Raw genomic sequence first — 21,210 nt, forward strand, 5'->3', positions numbered from 1 at the left:
ACACCCAGCAGGGTGGATATGTGCGCATTACAAGTCTTATTATTATTATTATTATTATTATTATTATTATTATTATATTAAACTTAGCTAAAATAAAGCAAACTTAACAAAGTCAATTTTGCTTCATGAATCTCTCATTTTTTAATCCATCACTCAAGAAAAACCGAACCTCTGTAAGATTACAAAGTATTTTATTTTTCATTTAAAAATGGCAAAGGAATTGTGGTATGTTACAGTTGATAAACAACAGCTTCCACTTCGGTGTGTTGAAAGCAGTACATGTGTACAAAACCATAAATATCGGTCATTATACCAATTCAACATGTTCTGTTTTTAAAATGGCCATATGGCTGGAGTACCAATCGTCAAATTTATTGTGGACGGCATATTTTGAATTAATTACCTATTATTAAAATACAATTTTAGATGCAAGTCAAATGGACGGAAGAAATAGATGTATTTCATCTAAGAAAAATTATTGAAATTACAAAATACAGTATACTAAAGACAGTGGAAGCGAGTATGTACACAAATTAACAAAAGCTTTTAAAATAACTCTTGATAGCTTTAAGATGAAGTTCAAGCTGAAATACTGAGGTTTATTGTGGTAAAATAACCAACATGTTACTTTTTACAAAACAGAATTGTAACAAAATGTAAATATTTGTACAAGTATCTTTACACAAAAACAAAATCTCTTTTGAAATATTTTTTAAAAGAATTAAGTTCATAGTGAAAACCTGATGGTTCAACATTTATATAAAGTTACAAAGTGAATGTAACACAAACATGCTTCATATGGGCATACATAAATTTGTACATGTGTATTCCCATGGTCACTTAGAGGTTTGGTTTCAAACAACCCTGATCAAAACCAGAGTTTCTTCATGTGGGAAAATGTTTTAACTCCAAGACAATGCTATCATTGCCAACTTAATTGGTGTAATTGCTGTTGTTTGCTGCTGTCAATCAATCAAAAACCATTAGGCCGGAGGTTTGGATGCAATGTTTGAACATTTGCAGGTAAATGTATTGACCCCTTGCACGCGCGTCACATGCGGCGACTGGTGCCACGCTCACCATGTTGGTGGGCAAGTTAGGTTTATTTGTATTAACGCCGCGTCGTCTAAAATGTGCACTTGACTGCATAACGCAGAGCTTACTCTTCGCATAGAGTTATATATGAAAACACACAGTGAAATTGCCCACCAGTATGGCGCATTCAAGATTTTTCTGATGATGACGTCAGGTGAAATGGGTCAATAGCTTCTGATTGACATAATAAAGTACATAAACAACATTCGGATTGAAAAGATTTATTTAGGGAAAATGGTCGATGTAGGTCTGAAGCAGTTCCAAGATGTAATAAGGTTCAAAGATTACTACAATATTTGGGCTCTGTTGACTTTAGTTCCTTCAGTTCTTGTCTTTGTTGGATGGTTCCCGCACCAAGGCAAGAAGTTTATCCATTTTGGCAATCTCTTGCTCTGGCCCTCGTTGTAGCTCTTGGCCCTTCTTGTCCTGTTCAGGAAGAAGTTAAATAAATGGTTTTAAATACACGTTAATTCTTGTGCCAAATTTAAGTTTAAAAACAAGTCGGGTACTATGGTGGACCCGTTTATATTGTGAGCAACTTCACAAATAAACATTCACAATTTTTATTGTTTTGGAGAAAAAAAAATGTCCTTTAACACCATGCTGGTTGGAGTTTTGTTTTAAAGACAAATTTTCAAGCAAAGCTTTTTGTTATTTTTTAAACACCCCTTATCACTAGCTCTAATTATTTCAATCTTATAAAAAGTTGAGATACATGTAACACAGTACCAGGAACTCTAGACTGTGCAACAATACCATTATACTTGTGATGATCAACACATCTTCACTGTGCATTGCAGAATTTCAAAGTAATACATGTATTGTGTGAACACATTGATGACTTGAGATTTGTGATGGTGTTTGTTCGTGAGGTTTACTTCTGTGCACAAATTACAACATCGTGCTCAGCAGTACAATGCCTGTTTATTTTATTATTGATAGTTGTCATTTATAAAGTATGATTGTGCCTATTTGATAAACAACTTGGTGCCAAGTGCCTGTGCAGGATATTACAGTTTTATAACCCAAAGTGTATAGCCTAGTCGGTTCAAAGTGCCCTCGTTGCAAGACACAGAATTTCATTATTCTTTTATCTCAAGAATGTTGCACAGTGTGTGATTAAGATTTGGATCTTGTTAAAAGTCTAATCTTTCATCTATGGTCATAACCAAGTAGGGATTTCAATTCATTGTGCTTCAATGACCAACTACATGCAGTCCGCCTGTGGCTGGGGATGTCCCTGTTGAATTGTAATAACCAAATTATATGCTCATATGACAAAATCTTGTGACATTGTTGGGGTTAAAAATATTAGTACACATTTCGGGAGTTTATTCGCAAACAGTCTTGGTTCATATGTGCATGTGGGATTGTGTCACCCTTTTTGCAATTAACCGTCCTGATTTGTGGTGTGTGATGACTGTGTCTTTAGGGGAGGGGGGGGTGGGGTGTATCAAGCCATTTGCAAACAGCCTCGGTTTGTGGGTGGGGATGATATGACCGTGTGCCTGTGTATAAGTGTCACCCTGTGTATTTAGGGATACCTGTTGATGCATCGTCAAGTCCAATTTTTTCATGGTCTGTTCTCGTCGAGAGAGGGTTTAGAAATGTTGACAAAAATGCACGTTTAGTTGACATGATTAATCACATAGAAACCAGTCATCTTTAATTTCAAATGTTACAGCCCATAACTGTTCCGTCAGATTTAATGTAATGGTCAAACAGAATCGGTTGACATGGAATTAATTTGAGCTATTTGTAGCTTTCAGAGAGTAAATTTAACAGGGTATTTTTCACAATAATTGCCAACTCCCACTTGCCTTCGATTTTACAGAAACATGTCACACATTTAAAAACAAATGTTTAGAAAGTGTTTGTGACATGCCCTAGTCTATGTACATGTATAGCCTTGTGTTTTCAACGAAACGAATGGACTAATAAAAATACTTACTTAAAATAAAAACCTCAGTTCTTAAAGACAGTGGACACTATTGGTAATTACTCAAAATAATTATTAGCATTAAACCTTACTTGATTACGAGTAATGGGGAGAGGTTGGTAGTATAAAACATTGTGAGAAACGACTCCCTCTGAAGTAATGTAGTTTTCGAGAAAGAAGTTATTTTCCACGAGTTTGATTTTGACACCTCAGATTTAGAATTTGAGGTCACGAAATCAAGCATTTGAAAGCACACAACTTTGTGTTACAAGGGTGTTTTTTCTTTCATTATTATCTCCCAACTTCGACGACCGGTTGAGCGCAAATTTTCACAGGTTTGTTATTTTACGCATATGTTGAGATACACCAAGTGAGAAGAGTAGTCTGTGACAATTACCAATAGTGTCAAGTGTCTTTAAATAAAGGAAAAATTGTAAGCCTTTAGACAGAGTTTCTTACCTTTGGAACCTTCCTAAGATTTGGTGACAGCTTCAGACTGGTCACGTAACCCCTGTTTGAAACAACATGGATTCAAACAATAAATTAACAAGTGAATTTTACTTTAAATTTCAGGAAAAGCAAATCAAAATTCAAAAAAAGGAAAACATCATGAATATAATATCCAAGTTCTTGATAATTGAACAAATTTTTTCTTGAATATTTTGCCGTTCCTTTCCAAATTCAACACATTTTCTTAATCCTCCCGTAGAGCTAAATAATAATAATAGCACGCTGGCACTTATAGAGCACCTTTTCTAGAGGATGCAAAGCGCTAGGATGTGTCCAACACAGATAAAAAAATCTCAACCAAAGATGGCCCAAAGTATAAATCACTGTCCACGAAGCAAGTATGTCTTCAGCAGTTTCTTGAATGTTACAAGTCAGTTTGGTTTTCTGCAGCTATCAGGTAGTGAATTCCACAGGGCGACGCCTGCATTTAGAGAAGGCTCGGTCACCTTACTGTTTGTCTAATGAATACCCAATTAAAACAAGTTTGAACTTTGACCTACCTGTCATCACCAACCAAGACAATAGGATGATCTGGGTTGAAGGTTATATGAGTCAACTTTGTCTTCTTCTTCTGTACCACAGCTTGCTCACATATCGGCTCATACTTATTGATGGTCAAGTCAAATACATGTACCTGGAACAAGAGGAACAAAAACTTGTTAAAACATTTGATCGGGTGGCTGTGAGGAGGCATCGGAATCAAGCGCCTTTGGCTTCTGCTATGGCTGCAATAACAACAGTAGAGAATAAGAGTTTTCAGGGATCTGGCCGTTAGCTGAAGCCATTTATTCGCACACAGCCCAATGGTTTGGTAGAATGTAACCTTACCTTGCCATCAGCAGTGACTGCAGCAAACACAGTAGAAGAGTATGGAGCCCAGGCTACATCCCCTACAGAGCTACCTAGGTCAAAGGTGAACATCGCACCATTCCTGAACAAATAGAAAAGGAAACAAAATTATGATACAAAGAAGGTCACTTAAACACAATATACACAAAAGAAGAAACTTCACTCTTGTAAATCATTTCATCAGGGATGGTGAACAATGTATGATAACAAAAATACAAATTATGCAGTTATTTGATTGTACCCACACTGTAGGAATTGGAATGCAACGAGCATACAGTGCTTGTCATTCAACAGAGCTGGAATAAAGCCAGTAATAATGTCAAAACACAGTCATCCCATTAAGTATGTATCTAAAGGGACACTTACTTGTAGGTGTGATCCCATATCTTGACCGTCCAATCAGCGCTACAAGAGATAAATATCTTAGGATGGAAGTAATTCCATTGGACCTTGTAGACGGCCATGTGATGAGCGTCAAACGTATCTAAGAATTGACTGGAATAAGCCTTGGAGCATTTGTGGATCTTGCCTTCCTCTGTTCCGACTAGGAAGAGATAGTCAGTCTGCTTGTGGAAGTCGAAGCATGTGCCACAACCTGGAGGATGAGAGAGGGATGGAGGTTGTAAAGAATTATTTTAATGTTGTCTGCTCACAAGGTTTGCAAAGAATGGTTGCTCTTACTTGGCATGAAGCATTGCTATTAAGATACCAGTACACCAGCGCTGATTTATATTTAATATTTGATTTTTACGACTTGGTTTCATTGGAACAATATTGATTGTCACAGGTTGGTGTGCAATCACTAGGTTGCCCCATAGACCGAGCTCTAGACTTTCTGCAAATGTTTTTGTCTTCTTATCTTCTTATTTATAATATTTTTGTGGATTCTTTTTTTCACTTTTACATGCTTGTAAGTTGTACAACCTTCTGGACATGTTTTTAACTAATCCTGATCTTCCTAGCTGTTGTTGATGTGAGAATTACATATATTATGTGATAACGATTTGGAAACTGCCATACTGCTTTTACTGTATACTGAACCACCCCACCACATGAATGAAAGCTTGCTTGTAAGTTTAAAGCCGTAATAATGTTAAGCATACCAAGTGGAGTAAGCTGAGTTCCTTCTGGTCCCTCTTGAGGGGCTTCATCTAACTTCAGTTGAATCACGTCGGTATAAGTCAACTCATTCTGAAATAAATCATATCAATAATAATAATAATAACTCCACCAATCAATATTAAGTTATTAATACTTGCAAAGAATTACATTCATTGATCTTAGAACGGCTTAAATTGAAATCACAACATACCTTAGGTCAGGTTTGCGGTTGCACCGTGTGTAAATCTCAATTGAGTAGAGTTGGTTCTGAAAAGGACCGATGGTTGACAACTCAACGTATGGTCGGATTGTCTTCAGGGTACACTACTCAAAAGAGAATTATCCATGGTGTCACGCAAACCTCGCCTAATTATACTTCCAACTTGTAAGGTTTCAAATCCTACTTATGACTTACCTTGACAAGCGTCCAAGCAACAACACGACCATCGGACGAGACAGAAAAGAAGTTGAGATTGTTGTCCAAATCATCTTTTTGCCAAGCCACCTACAGATTCAGGAAAAGAAATTAACTTGATAAAAGCAAATCACGACACACAAAAAAAGTCAAGCATAGTATAAAACAAAATGGAAACTCTTGAAATGAAGAAACTTTAAAGTCATAAAAGCAGTACTAACTAATTTGTTCTTTTTCATTCATCCTTTTAAGACCATAGGGGGAAATATTGTGACTCCAATATATTTGAGAAATGTTGGTATTTATTGTAAATGGAAACTGTTCAAATGACCGCTGAAGAATGCTGCTATATTGAAAAATTCAGTGCATTTGTAAAATTCATTTTTGAACACATTACTGACCTGCCAGACAGGATCTGTGTGCTTGCCAGTCTTCGCTGTACTCTGGTATATCGGCTTGTTATCCTTGTCTGTCACATTGAAGACACCCACTGAACCATCATAGAACCCAACAGCCACTAGGTAGGGGTGTTCTGGGTGTATATCCACACACATGACCCCACTAGTAGTAGGGTAGATAAACTCAGGGTAGGACGGGTTCTTGAGGGTGTAGCAGAGTAGCATACCACGAGACTGCTTCATGAAATCATCTACGTAGGAGATAGGATTGAAATTATTAGAATTTGTTTGATATCAAAAGTGCAGTTGGGTTAACGTAGTGGTATCACTCCTAGCCTTCTACCTGTAGGAACCTGGTTTGAATCCTGCAAGGGGCACTATGGAGATTGGGTTTTCAGTGCCTGTCTCTGACGTTGTGGATTTTACCTGGAATATTTCTCTGGGGTTTTCCTCCCACATCTAAATCTGAAACGTCCTTCCTTGTCTTCTTACCATCAGGTTCTTGGCTAGTACGGTGATTAAGTTTGCTTTTCTGAGAATCATTGGCTTCGCTGCGCATTGGGTCAATCTGTCAGAGCTGCCAACATTTCAATCTTGCAATCAGGAAGATTTTGCATTACACTCAGTATAATAAGAAACAATTGCCATAATCGGTGACATTTCCAAAATTGTTCATCAGAACACGGAAAGATTGGTTTATTTTCAGGGAACTTTCTGCAGAATCATGGAGAGTTGACATCTCTCTTCAGAACATGGAAAGATTGGTTTATTTTCAGGGAACTTTTGTCAGAATTAAGGGAAGCTGGCAGCTCTACTATGTGTACACATGGAGGAAGGGAAGGACTATTGGATTGTCTGACACAATGTATTTAAACAACTCACATGATCCATGGGTGGCCACGAAGAGATCTCTGTACTTGGGATTCCAGCAGAGTGATGTCACAGCCAGTCTCTTGGATTTATCATGACAGAACTTCCACAGGGGTAGTAAGGTACCCTCTTGATCTCGATAATCATCAGACACATCTTCCCAATATTTGAAATCTGTCCAAGAAAGAAGTCAGTTATTAGGAATATATTATCATGAAATGTTTTTTGGAACACTTGATTGCTACCAATGCAATAGAATGCTCTAGTCTGTACCGCAACTTGTATAGTAAAAGGGGAAAAGCATGTAATTGTTTGGGTTTAGGAATATTTTACCATGAAATATTTATTGGAACAATCTCTTTTGGGAGAAGTGTTGGCTCTGAGAACAGCGGTTGTGGTCTCAATGTTGTGAACAGTTTACTCTGCCTGCTACAGGAAGAGTGGAGAAGTGTCACGGGCCTAAAAAAGAAAACATTGCTGTGGTGCCCTGTGCAAAGTTCCAATACAAATTTACACTTTCCTCATAGAAAGTGCCCCTTAGTAGAGGACAATTGCTGTGCCCCATCAAGAGTGAAGTTTAAGGGCTGGAACAGTTTATGGGGTATCGTGGTCGAGCGGTTAAGAGCACCGAATTCAAGCTCTGCTGATTCTGTCCAGCTGAGTGTGGGTTCGAATCCCGGTCATGACACTTGTGTCCCTGAGCAAGACACTTAACTATTATTGCCTCTCTCCACCCAGGGGTAAATGGGGACCTGTGAGGGCAGAGATGGTTCTTGTGATTGATTTAGCCGAGTAGCGCATTTGTTGCACAAGGCTGTATACTCCCCAGGGAGCTGAGATGGTTGAAGGAGTGAATTAAGGCCCAGTGACCAGGGGTAATAATTTGAAGCGCTTTGAGACACCCTTTGGGAGTGAAAAAGCACTATATAAATTTAAATATTATTATTTACTCTGCTCGTCTTCAGGAGAGTGGAGTATTGTGTCATGGTTGAAATGTTGTTCCAGCTTTCTACTCACCCTGTGATACATCATCGAACGTATTCTGGTTGACCATTCGCTCAACGATCTTAGCAGCATGACTGATACGAGAAATATCATCTGTCTGTGTCTCCATGGCTGTCAACTTCTTCTTAGCCGTTCCTTCGTCTTTCTTGCTGGTTATGTTCTGCTTCTTTTCCTTGGCTTTTTCCTAAGGGATAAATGAGTATTACAAATGGTTATGAACTGAATTTGGTGTGTGCTGTTATTGAAATGGTTCTTGCATACTTTCTAAAGGCAAAGCTTTTTTTAGTGAACATGAAAAAGATAACAAACTCATAAGAAAAGAACAAAAATATGTTTTCATGAACAAAAAAACAAAAAAATTATTGGTAATTAAATTATTGGTATAATTTTTGTTATTAGCTGTGTGAAACTTATTTAAAAAAGTAGAAACAAAAAATTGTCTTTTTGGGAAAAAAACCCCAATCAAATAGATTTATGGACTATAATTTAGCATCATCTAAACTTGAAAACCAAAAGTACAAAATTTGTGAGTTGTTTTTAAAAACACACCAAGAAGCACACCTTGTTAAGGGTTAAGCAATGATAAAAAAAAGAAGCAAATAAGTATTTAACAAAATGCTTGGGTATTGCATGACTAAACCCACTAAGAGCACAGTGGAACACACCGACAAATATGATTCAACTAAGACTAATAAGTTCTTATATAAAATTAAATATATTTGAGGAATTCTAAATTGCTTGATACTCTTGGTAACCAACCCATGATAACACCACTTACAGTCATAATAAATTCTTTGATCAATTAAAAATTTTAATGTTAACTTTTTTAAAATAGAACAAAAAGCATTAGAATTGGTAGTAGTTGTTATTAAGAAAGTTATAAGGCTTGTTTGTGTTTAACATATGACCACAACTGCAACAAGCTGATGGAGCTGTTGGCAATATTCTTTAAGAATCACATGCCACTTTGTTGTAAACAGGACAGATTTTTGTATGATATTTTGAGTTTTCTAAATAAAACACTTCAAAGCGTAATGATATGATCAGCTGAAATGTGGAATGGGTGTTTGCAGTGAACGATCCGCAACCACAGTAGATGTAGCTTGCATTTTAGCAACTCCCTAAGATGGTCTCTAAAAACTAAAAACAAAAAAAATCCAAATAGTTCTAATTCTTATGTAACACACGCACCCAAAAATGGGTTAAAAAAAAAACAGAACAAGTGTTAGCCACGGCAATCACTAAATTAGTAAATGATTTTCGTCTTCGAACCTCAGCCTATGCGATTCATCGTTGCAGACATCCAACAGAGGTCAACATCAGAGGTTGAAGGTCATGGGTCAGCCAGGGGGGGATTTGCATGCAATTAAATATGTAGGAGATAGAAGCAGAGTCGAGAGCATGGGGTGGAGAAAAGTTTGTTTAAAAAAATTAGATTAATCAATACAGTTACAAGCTTTTAGGTCACCATAATACAAAGATCAAATTTGCTACACTTCTTAATTTTGATGTTGAATGTTGGACACTATTGGTAACTGTCAAAGACTAGCCTTCACAGTTGGTGTATCTCAACATATGCATAAAATAACAAACCTGTGAAAATTTGAGCTCAATCGGTCATCGAACTTGCGAGATAATAATGAAAGAAAAAACCACCCCTGCCACACGAAGTTGTGTGCATTTAGATGGTTGATTTCGAGACCTCAAGTTCTAAATCTGAGGTCTCGAAATCAAAATCGTGGAAAATTACTTCTTACTTGAAAACTATGGCACTTTAGAGGGAGCCGTTTCTCACAATGCTTTATACCATAAACCTCTCCCCATTACTCGTCACAAAGAAAGGTTTGATGCTAATAATTACTTTGAGCAATTACCAATAGTGTCCACTGCCTTTAAGTATTCAACTGAAATAGTTTAAAGGGAATGTACACGTTTGGTAATTGTCAAAGACCAATATTCTCACTTGGTGTATCCCAACATAAGCATAAAATAACAAGCCTTTGAAAATTTGAACTAAATTGGTCATCAAAGTTGCGTGAAAATGATGAGAGAAAAAACACCCTTGTTAGACGAAGTTATGTGCTTTCAGATAGGAATAAAAGACTTCTAGCTAGAAATCTTGTATTATTTTAGTGAGAAGTTACCTCTTTCTCAAAATCTATGCTACTTCAGAGGGAGCCGTTTCTCACAATGTTTTATACTATCAACACCTCTCCAATGCTCGTTACCAAGTCAGTTTTAAGTTAATATTTGTTTTGAGTAATTACCAAACGTGTACCTTCCCTTTAATACTACTTTGTCATTCCAATGCCTAGGTCGGCATCGGGTTGTACCAGCATACATGAACATCCACTAATGGCTCTCAAAACACCACAGTATGACTCTTAAATCATGCTTTATGGTTCTTAAAATGAATTTATAGCTTTCTATTATGCGCAATATAAGGAAAATTGTGGAGTGTGGAATCGAAAATAGAAATTTCATCTGGTTAATGCTTTGTATCAATACAAATAATAGTAGCACAATGAGCAAGATATAGCTTTTAGATAAACCAGATATTTCCACGGGGAAAAAATGTATCAACTCCTAAGATATAAAACTTATAGTAAGAATCTTTGTGAGAATCTGAGTTCTCTATGAGGTCATAATTTTGAATCACAACTGACTCATATCTGACAGAAATCTAGGAATTCTAAAAGAATATGTGACTTTACCTGTTTCTCTTGATCCTCTTTGTATGCATCATAAATCTCCCACTGGTTGCCGGTAGCGGAGAAGTTAGCCCTTGGTGGTGGCTCAGTTTGAGTGGCACGCTCCTACACAAGTAGATCAAAGAAATACACATGCAATAAAATAAACTTGTTAAAGTACCTGCAGCCGATTTCACGAAACGCTAGGATCAATCCTATCTCGAGTTAGGACGAGTAACCCGTCCTAACTTAGGATGAGTTCAATGCGTCCTACGTATTTGGAAACGGAACTGAACCCGTCCTAAGTCCTAAGATTAATCCTAAGTTAGGAAGAGTTTGGTGAAATCGACGGCTGCCTACTTTGAAGACACTTATGGTGCATATATATACAACACTTTTATTTACATAGCACCATGTAACAGTTTACTAGGTGAAGTGGCACAATCTGCAGCAAACCATACCAGAAACACAGGGGCAAAAGCCCTTCTCTTAACAATAAGTGTACTGGGTTCTTTTACATGCATTACACAACAGGACCTACGGCTTTACGCCCCAGGAGGAAGCAAAAATGGTTAAGTGTGTTGCTAAAAAGTGCCAAGGCCGGGGCTCAAACCCACACGTACTCTGCTGATCAGAAACACCAGAGCTTGTGTTTGGTGCGCTTGACTGCTCGCCCAAGACATGCCACCAAATGCAACACAAATAATTCCCTATTATGAACAAAGCAATAATCTTTGAGATAACTCACTCTGTATGGATTGTTGTAGGTCTGTGATGCTCTCTCACTGAAGTTAAACTGGTTGGTTAACTTCTGGTCGGATCCTTTTGGAGGAGCTGGGGTACTCTCCTCATCTCTCTTCTCAGCTCCTTCCTCACCCTAAGAATCATCAAAAAGAAGTTCATTTAGATCATGAAGCAACAACACTTCACTCTAAATTCAAATTTTGCTTAGCAAAGTTTGAGGTTGAAATATGAATAGTGAAGTAAGCGTTCGGTTAAATCAAAGACAGTAAATACTTGGATGATATTGTTTTCCTCTGTAATGTAATTTTGTATTGGGTTTTTGCAAAGGGCACTGGCAGCCAAATGACAGGACACCACAGCAATTGCTGTGGGTTATTTCAAGGCCTGGCATTCCCTTGGTACCCGGTAAGTCACTGGTGTCCTACCTCTGGTTTCTCTTCTCCGTCTTCTTCTTTCTTTTCTTCTTCAGCCTCGCTGATGGCTTGGTCACTTACAGCTGAATTCAAAACAAAATCAAGATTTTAGTTTGAAATCGTCATGAATAAGATGCAACCAAGTCACCTGTTTCTTTTGTCGGTACATTGAAAATTACTAAAAGCTTAAAGAAAGCTTACAAATTAAACAAAATTAATTTTCTCAATCTTCACTATAAAATCTGGACTCTGAAGACGTGACCTGCATATGTGGGACAGAGCCACAAACTATGGATCACCTCCTAAGATGCCCCCAACTTGTGCAAGAATGCAGAATTGAGGACCTTGCATAGTACAATGACATTGCAAGGAGTTGTGTTCAGACCTGGCTGAAACACAACATCTACTGTGTGGACACGATATAAGAAGAAGACTCTAAAATTGTATTTTGATCATCTTCAATCAGAGTTATTGGCAATTTAATTATGGTCTGGGTGATGGAAAGTTGCATGAAATAAATATACTTTTGTTTGACATGGATTATTTATGTAGTTTTCTGCTGGATGAAAATGAGACATCAGTTAGAATTGTTATTGTTTGTTGTATATTTTATCAAGGTAATAATACACTGTTCAGAAACAGACAAGTAGAGTTGGTTTTGTCTGTTGGCAATTGTAAAGCAATTCGTAATTCAGAATGTCATGTTGTGTATTTCCCTTCTTTGGATTGCTCAGTACAGGAACAGTTGAACAGGGGCTAATTTTATGGAGGCTGCTTAGAGCAAAAAAAGTAGCTAAGCACAAGTCAAAATATTGTTTACATGTACAATATTTGTGACTGGTATCTTGCTCATTTCGGCTAAGCAGAAAAATGTTAAGCAATACTTAGTGGGCATGAATTTGGGCCCAGTTGAACCACATGTAGAATACATGATATCCACATTGCTCCATCTGTGATAAGCTAAACAAACTAAAACTGGCTCTTAAGAAAGCCTTGGATTGGTCACTTTTTAAAAGACCATAAATCTTAGAAAAATATTTCTGTTTGATTGTAAAACTGTGTATTGTTACCCTAAGCAAGCAATGAGTTAAACAAGAGATCTTTAAGACGCTAATGACAGCAAACATTCACTGAGTCCATTGTTCTATCATTTGAATATTTAAAAGTTTGGGAAGGTATGGACCAGTTAGTTTGCAACCTTTAACATCCCAAAGTCCCTCAGTAGCAGTTACAATGTGTTATTACTTTGCAGTATCATTTAGCTTAATTAGGCATTGAAATACTGAGTTAAACAAGTAGTTTTTCAAGTACATATACACTGGCCTATGGTAACTTTGAGCAGCCCTTAATCTGTAATAGAAATACACAATCAAATGATTGCTTTAAGTAAGGCGATATTTTTTAAGCTATTGCTGTAATGTTATCACTACATTACTACATTGAAATTTAGTAAGTTTTACTATGGCTGACCAAAATTAGTAGGGATAAAAAGGGATTTTCAGGTTCATATCTCAACACAGCATTTTCTGTTTTCTTTTGAAAGAATTCTTGAAAGAATTCTTGATAATTTTACCAACTTTAATAATATATATTGCTTTTGGAGACATATCCAGTCATACCTTTAAGGACAATTTTCAAAGAAAATGTGTTTAGTATAATGCCTATTCATTCTTTGTATTTACCATGAATTAAGTGGTGTTTGAAGCTTTGGATGGTGTTGAAAATAGTTACTTCTTATCATGAAGCACTTGAAATGAACATTTGAAAGGGAATGTTGGTTTTACCAATGTAAGTTTGAGAACAAATAGTTAAATGCACATTGCAGATAGATACTTGAACATGCAATGCATACTTCATAGGTTAGTTCTTTCTCTAGAGTGGGCGTGGTATTAAAGGATTGGGGTACTTTTTCAAAATGTCCATAGATTTCCATTAAACTTACAGGGTTTGAAGATAATGATAGTGGAAAGCTTCCCTTCAAATATTACTTACTGAGGTGCTGTAGTTTTTGAGAAATGAGTAAAACAAAATGTCATGAAAATACGTTTGTAAATGCTTAAAATAATTTTCGTCTCATGAGACGAAAATTATTTTCATGACATTGTTTTACTCATTTCCCAAATACTACAGCTCCTCAGAACGTAATATTTTCAGGGAAGCTTTCTACTATCATTATCTTCAAACTGTGTAAGTTTAGTGTAAATCTGTGGACATTGTATTTTTTTGTCCTACAAAAGTTACATAGACCCTTTACGAGGGCAATTACACAGCCCCCTCTCCTGATTCTTGTTCAGAAACTTGTTGTTTTATATCAGGTGTTGATAACGCTACACACATGCTGTGAGAATCAGAGTCTAGACAGATGAGCAATGACCATGGTTGTGGATGAACCGATGGGTAAATATGAAGTCAATACCTACCGCCGCTCTTTTTTCTTTTCAAGAAGACGTACTCTTGATAAAATAAAGAGAGCACACACATGGTGAAAGCTTTGCTAGTCTACACAGTCACACGATCTAAGACTAGTCAACATGATGGACAATTGTACCGCTGATTCTTGCGCTTGGTTCAAATTTACTTAGCTCCCTTCTAATATGAACTCTTCTTAAAATACCACAGGTATTGTCAACTTATTTGGTTGACAATGGATCACAAAGAATGCAAAAATGTGTCTAAGGACCAGGGTCCAATTTCATAAAGCCTGGAAGCACAAAAACTTGCTAAGCACAGAAAACTCTTGCTTAGCAAAAATAGGCTACCAGTCAAAAAACTGTACATTTACTTTTGCTGTGACTGGTATCCCACTTACTTCTTGCTTAGCAAATAATTTCGCAGAGCAGAATTTTCTGCCAAACAGCTTTAAGAAGTTGGGCCCATGTCTTATGAGGCAATTTACAGGAAACCATTTCCAGGCAAACTCAAAGAAAAAACTCGGTCACATTTCGATTGTTACACTTTTTTCTGGGATAGTAAAATACTTTTAGAAAGAAAAATGTCTCTTGTGGGAGCAAAGAATTCATTGGTTGCATCCAAGGTACATGAAAAATTGCCCTCATTTGACAAGGTTTGAAGAAAAAGTAGTAGATTCACACACGTGCTGGTGTACTGCGTTAGTAATCAAACTCACACACTGATGAACTACCATGATACCGTGAGAAATTTTACAATAATATTCAATAGATATATTACATATTGTATTGCCTCCTGAAACACATCTGAGAAATGTTATACTTCATTGTGCTAAAAAAAAAAAATTGGCTCATCAAACTGTTATTAAATTTTGGTCATCTGACTTTTGAATTTCGTCTATGATGTAAAATATTTTGGGATATTTCAAAACTCATTCTGAACAAAATCAAGTGACAGGATTTAATTCACTTCCTACCACAAAGTTAAAACTAAGTTGTCACTTTGGTTTATGTTGTGTTGTGTTGTCGTATAGAGTACAATAGGTCAGTGAGTAATGTGGTCTGGTGTGCTCATTGTTGGTATCTTAACAAGGACAAAACAAAAAGTGGAAAATAAAAGGACTCCATAGGGGAATTCTAAAGACTAGGGTGCTCAACAGAGAAAGTTGTGTACAAAGTCTATGAGAAACTGTTAAGTGCAGAGACAATGCGCCACAATGATGCTTTTTTGAGAACGCATGACTTTGTAAATGATAAATCTATGACTTACTCTCAGCAGCTCCATATTTAGCTTTCTGTCGTCTGGCCTCATCTGAATCTTTATGTATCATGTTACCATCCAATGAGAAGTGGATAGCGAGCTGATCAACATGAGATGTTTGCTTGAAGGATCGATCCTGTATGGAAGATTGTACACAACGGTTTGGTGAAATGAATTCAAAACACTGCAGATGCCATGATGTGAGCTCAACAAGGTCATACGCCTCTCTTAATATAAATGCATGAGGTACGTCACAATGCTAACTCAAAACGAGGCGATGGGCGCAGCCACTGCAAGTGATGGGGAAGTGCGCCCATAGCCTCATTTTGGGTAAGAATTATGAAGTCATGCATAAGTATTAAGAGAGGCGTATAGATACCAACATGTTACAACCAGTTAATAAATTGTGACAAGGCTGTATGTTTCTTACCAGATATTGTCAAACAACCAAAGATGTAAGGTACAATTGCACAAAATCAAATGCGTTTACAAACATGTTTTCAAGCTCAGTTACCAGGGTCGAAGTATAAGCCATTAACACATTTTTGCAGTAAAACTTCTTCTTTTTTTTACACTGATGTGAAAATGATCAAGTAAACCACAAGGGATCACTTGAAGTAAACTTTACTCTATGTTCAATCTCAGAGTTATCCTCTTACCTTGAAGTTATACCTGACAATGTTTTGTGGAGCATGGGGGTTGTTTGCTGTCAATATACGAGTGAATTCCTCCTTCAGTTGCTACAAAGTAAAAACAAATATAATCCTTGACAAAAAGTACATCAAAACAATGTTTCCTAGTTAATAATCAACTGTTAGAATGAGCACTGATTTGTTTTGCTTTTAAAATAAGCAGAACCAGGAAATTTAGCCCAAACTATTAGTGTCTTGAACTCTATTTTACTAAATAAGTACATGAAAGGAAGCTTTACAACTTGTTTTATTACTTACCACTTCATCCAGATCAAGTTGGTCATCTGGTTTGATGAGACTCTTTGTCTGTAAAGAACATCAATACAAATTGCTCTGTTGTTATATTTCATTCATTTTTGTGTGTTATTAACAAGTCAAACTAAGAAGTAACTCAAACAATTAGAAACGCTGAAGACTTGCGTTAGTTTTATTAGCCACTCACATAATAAAATTGTAAGTTGTAATTCTCAGGGTCTAATCCACACTCAAAATTAAAACATGCTTTTGGATATACCATCTGGGCCCAATTTCATAGAGCTGCTAAGCACAAAAATTTGCTTAGCATGAAATTTTTGCCTTGATAAAAAACCAGGGTTACCAACCAAATTTCCACATGATTTTCAGGATAAGCAAACAACATCTGAATACCAGTAACAATCAATATGCAACAAATGGAAATACGGTTGGTAATCCTGTTTTTATCAAAGAAGAAATTTCATGCTAAGAAAATTCGTGCTTAGCAGCTCTATGAAATTGGGCCCTGAGCTGCAAGTTAGAAGACAAGACAGACTTGGTGTTTATGCGTCCTTCGTATTGATACTCTCTAGAATTCATACATTGAGAACCAGCAGGGAACATAGGACACCATTACCTAAGCATTGTATTTTGTAAGGGGGAGTGGTAACATGGCCACCTGTTTGGATCATCTGTTTGATTAGTACATTCAATAATAGGACAACTCCGTTCAGTTTACCTGCATCCATTCCTCGCCATGTGCTCCTTCTCCTACTTCCGTCAAGTCATCTCTAACATCATCCTAGGAAGAAAAAGATGATAAAATACATGTTTTATTCAAGGAAAGAGCAAAATATATCCTAACATTTTACTTTGATTCAACTTTTTGCGAGTATTGCTTGTGATGTACCTAACATAAAAAATAATATTTATGGAACAGACTCAAGATGAAGATAACAAACGTTTGTTCTGTTGCTAATCTTGCTACCTTGATGAATTTGTGCAGTTTTTATCTTTTGAGACTTACTCTTGTCAGACTTACCTTGAGAGCTACTTTGGCACCGCCCATACTGACACGAGGGACGCGGCCTTTGCCAACCTTGAGACTACTTGTGCCCCCTCCAGCCTATGATAGGAAGAACAAGCAGAATAATTTAATTTCACAAACTATTTTATTAAGAGAACTAAAGAGAACAACATTGAATAACTTGAACTTTTTAAAGAAACTGACAGAAACATGAGATTATGTGTTTTGGGGGGGTGCTGGTCCAGAAGTGCTTATCTTTTTGATGACAACCATATATATCGTAGGAGGTCCTGTTTTCGAGGTGTCCCTAAAATCGTGGCAAATCTTTTACCTCTCTGTGCGCGATGTAAACAGTCCCTAGATAAAAATTGTGTGGTTTTATTTGCCAAGCAAAGAGTCTCCTCTCACTTGACCAGAACTTAGAAACACGTAAGGCTCCACTGGTCATTTGCACTTGTAAATGCAAAAAGTTTGGTATTTTAGGCATTTCTACAAGGTACGAAAATAATGTCATAATGTTGAGGCCATACAAAAATATTTGCCCACCGAAAAAATTTCATCAAACACTATTTCAATTCACAATTCACGATGATCAAATCATGTGAACTGAATATTTTGCTGAGCATTCAGGAAAAAAAATACAGAGGCTTAAAGAAGCCATGTGCCTTATATCATTTTCCAATATTTTTGATGATTTTTATTTTTTAACCATCATATCAATATTACTATTAATATTAAAATTTAAACATCAGCTTGTTGATCCAAATATCACTGTTTATTTATACGTTTTTTTATAAATATTAAGAAAAAAAATTATAAAAATAAATAAATAAAAATCAGATTGGAAAGCCAGTAATTATTCACACTTTTTTAAATTTGTTCTATTTTTTGCAAGTTACCATGGTAATTTTTAAAATTTAATAAAAAAATATTTTGAATAAAATGAAGACAACTGCTGGCTATAGAGTCATACACAGAGTCTCAAAGAACACTTGTAGTCACTGCAGATGTTTCTTCCCTGTATGGCTTCACCGGGAAACAATACTTTCTTGTTTGCCGTGATAACAGGAAAAACTCAAAACAAATGGGCCAGTTGAAGTCAGTGAAGATCCGTGTGTGGTGTGAACATTTCATTGTCCATCAAGTTTTAATATATGTTTGCATACTTCATTTTAACAACTGAAGATAATTAGGGCATCGGTTGATATATGGCATCATTATTTTTTCCCAATTCAAAGAAAAAGGCATAATAGTGTGAAAACTGGTAAGTGGAGGATATATATATCTATTTTTTTAAGCAATCATGAATTGTAAGTATGGATGAACCAATGAGTAAAGACGGGCCCTACTAAAAGCCGACAACAAGCCGACAACAAGTCCAGAGCGCCGCCAACACGCCGCCAACAAGTTTTAAATACCTCAAAAATGACCAATGAACCATAGATATATTAGAACTATGTGTGTTCTGTAATATAAACATGAATTTAATGGAAAACACTTCACGAAAAGTGTGAATTTTTAACCAGAAAAAAACTTATATTTCACGGAAAACGGTTGGACGCCATCTTGGCTTAAAATAGTGTTTAGACCAGTCCATTATGATGCGGGAAAGTCAGATTTAGCAATAGAGGGCGGGCGTCATGCACTGTGCACACTGCAGTGAAGGTCTTCACATGAAGCCCGTCCTCTGTTGTTGACAAGTGCTAAATCTACCCGTATCATAATGGTCTGGTCCAAACACGGTTTTTAAGCCAAGATGGCGTCTGACCGCTTTCCGTGCAAGTGAAGTTTTTTTCTGGTTAAAAAATACACACTTTTCGTGAAGTTTTTCCATTAAATTTACGTTTATATTACAGAACACATTTAGTTATAATATATCTATGGTTTGTTGGAAATTTTTGAGGTATTTAAAACTTGTTGGCGGCGTGTTGGCGGCGCTCTGGACTTGTTGTCGGCGTTGTCAGCGTTTTGTCGGCTTTTAGTAGGACCGGTAAAGACAGTGAAAATTGATATTTCGTCATTCGGTACAGGGGCAATCACCTCCGTGCCCCTGGTCATTGCCTTGGACTTGGTGCCCCTCTTTCTTGCTTGAGATGTTAACAGAGCCAAGGGAAAGACTAGCTTCGGCTTTTTAGTCCTTATTTAACTAATTAATTTATTAATAATATAGATCAAAATAAAAAATAAAACAGTCACAATCGGGCCTGTGCCAGTGTACAAATAATTAAAGAAATGAAAAAGATTATTATAAGATGGCCTTAGTTTCAAAATTGCTCCTGTAATTAATTTAATAAAAGGCATGAGGATGTAGCCAGATCCAAACTTGGGATACCCTCGGCTTCATCTTCATCATCCTTCCTCAACAATGGGTCCTACTAAAAGCCGACAACTCGCCGACAACGCCGACAACAAGTCCAGAGCGCCGACAACTCGCCGCCAACAAGTTTTAATTACCTCGAAAATTGCCAATATACCATAGATGTATTAGAACTATATGTGTTCTGTAATATAAACATAAATTTAATGGAAAAACTTCACGAAAAGTGTGAATTTTTAACCAGAAAAAAAACTGAACGTTCACGGAAAACGGTCGGACGCCATCTTGGCTTAAAATCGTGTTCGGACCAGTCCATTATGATGCGGGTGAGTCAGACTTAGCAATAGAGGGCGGGCGTCATGCACTGTGCACACTGCAGTGAAGGTCTTCACATGAAGCCCGCCCTCTTTTGTTGACAAGTGCTAAATCTACCCGTATCATAATGGTCTGGTCCAAACACGGTTTTTAAGCCAAGATGGCGTCTGACCGCTTTTCGTGCAAGTGAAGTTTTTTTTCTGGTTAAAAATTCACACTTTTTGTGAAGTTTTTCCATTAACTTTATGTTTATATTACAGAACACATATAGTTCTAATACATCTATGGTTTATTGGCCATTTTTGAGGTAATTAAAACTTGTTGGCGGCGAGTTGTCGGCGCTCTGGACTTGTTGTCGGCGTTGTCGGCGAGTTGTCGGCTTTTAGTAGGACCGTCAACAATCAATCAAGTTAAACTTTTGCATTCGTCGATTCGATGACGACGTTGTCAGTTCAATTCATCAATTCATTTCAAGGTGTTGATTGAATGAAAACAATATGTAAACATGGAATCATAAACAAATTACTGCTTTGCTGCAAAGTATAATAGAACGAAACATACCTGTTTTGTTTTTACCGGTCCTTTGACCGGCATTTTGGCTTTTCAATGAAACAAATTCTTAAGAAATCACAATCTTTGTGGAAGTTCTGGTTCGCATCGGTCGAAGATGATGTCGAGTCGGTTGTTGTTAAGGTAACTGAGCATGCGCTGTGTCTTAAAAACTATCGTATACAAATCAATTTAACAGTACGGCAATATAAAATAAATTATTGTTAAAGATAAAGTAGCAAAATAATTATATAATTTGAAATATAATTTATGTAATGTAAATTTTGATAAAAATATATTAATTGTAATAATAATAATCTACATTGACCCAAACAACTATTAGAACGAGCTGAAAACAATATTGACGGCTGTTTTATC

At 36.6% G+C, this 21,210-nt stretch overlaps 1 protein-coding gene across 2 annotated transcripts; it reads right to left on the reverse strand.

The window, feature by feature from the left end:
• Positions 1 to 92: 92 nt before the first annotated feature.
• Positions 93 to 20,965, reverse strand: LOC117295908 (dynein intermediate chain 2, ciliary-like). 2 transcript variants are annotated; one of them, XM_033778699.1, is made up of 20 exons: positions 20,845 to 20,965; positions 17,667 to 17,750; positions 17,364 to 17,426; positions 16,649 to 16,696; positions 16,358 to 16,438; positions 15,708 to 15,834; positions 12,042 to 12,112; positions 11,621 to 11,749; positions 10,897 to 10,998; positions 9,455 to 9,460; positions 8,195 to 8,366; positions 7,190 to 7,351; positions 6,311 to 6,558; positions 5,910 to 5,999; positions 5,497 to 5,584; positions 4,760 to 4,988; positions 4,373 to 4,475; positions 4,045 to 4,178; positions 3,494 to 3,545; positions 93 to 1,521 (listed from the first exon to the last, which is right to left on the reverse strand). In XM_033778699.1, exons 1-20 carry the CDS (start codon positions 20,875 to 20,877, stop codon positions 1,417 to 1,419), a joined length of 2,127 nt encoding a protein of 708 aa, XP_033634590.1. In that variant the 5' UTR covers positions 20,878 to 20,965; the 3' UTR covers positions 93 to 1,416. The 2 variants fall into 2 exon arrangements, with proteins under 2 accessions (XP_033634590.1, XP_033634591.1); XM_033778700.1 differs by lacking the exon at positions 9,455 to 9,460.
• Between the last annotated feature and the right edge of the window lie 245 nt (positions 20,966 to 21,210).

This window comes from Asterias rubens, chromosome 10 (genome assembly GCF_902459465.1).
Source record: "Asterias rubens chromosome 10, eAstRub1.3, whole genome shotgun sequence".
NCBI lineage: Eukaryota > Metazoa > Echinodermata > Asteroidea > Forcipulatida > Asteriidae > Asterias > Asterias rubens.

What these genes read in the sequence shown, in the direction of transcription:
- LOC117295908 (XM_033778699.1), bottom strand. Translation starts at nt 20,877, where the DNA reads ATGCCGGTCAAAGGACCGGTAAAAACAAAACAG. An exon ending in GTGCCAAAGTAGCTCTCAAG is followed by an intron (nt 17,427 to 17,666) that starts GTAAGTCTGACA and finishes TTTTCTTCCTAG; the next exon opens with GATGATGTTAGAGATGACTT. An exon ending in TTGTCAGGTATAACTTCAAG is followed by an intron (nt 15,835 to 16,357) that starts GTAAGAGGATAA and finishes TCTTCCATACAG; the next exon opens with GATCGATCCTTCAAGCAAAC.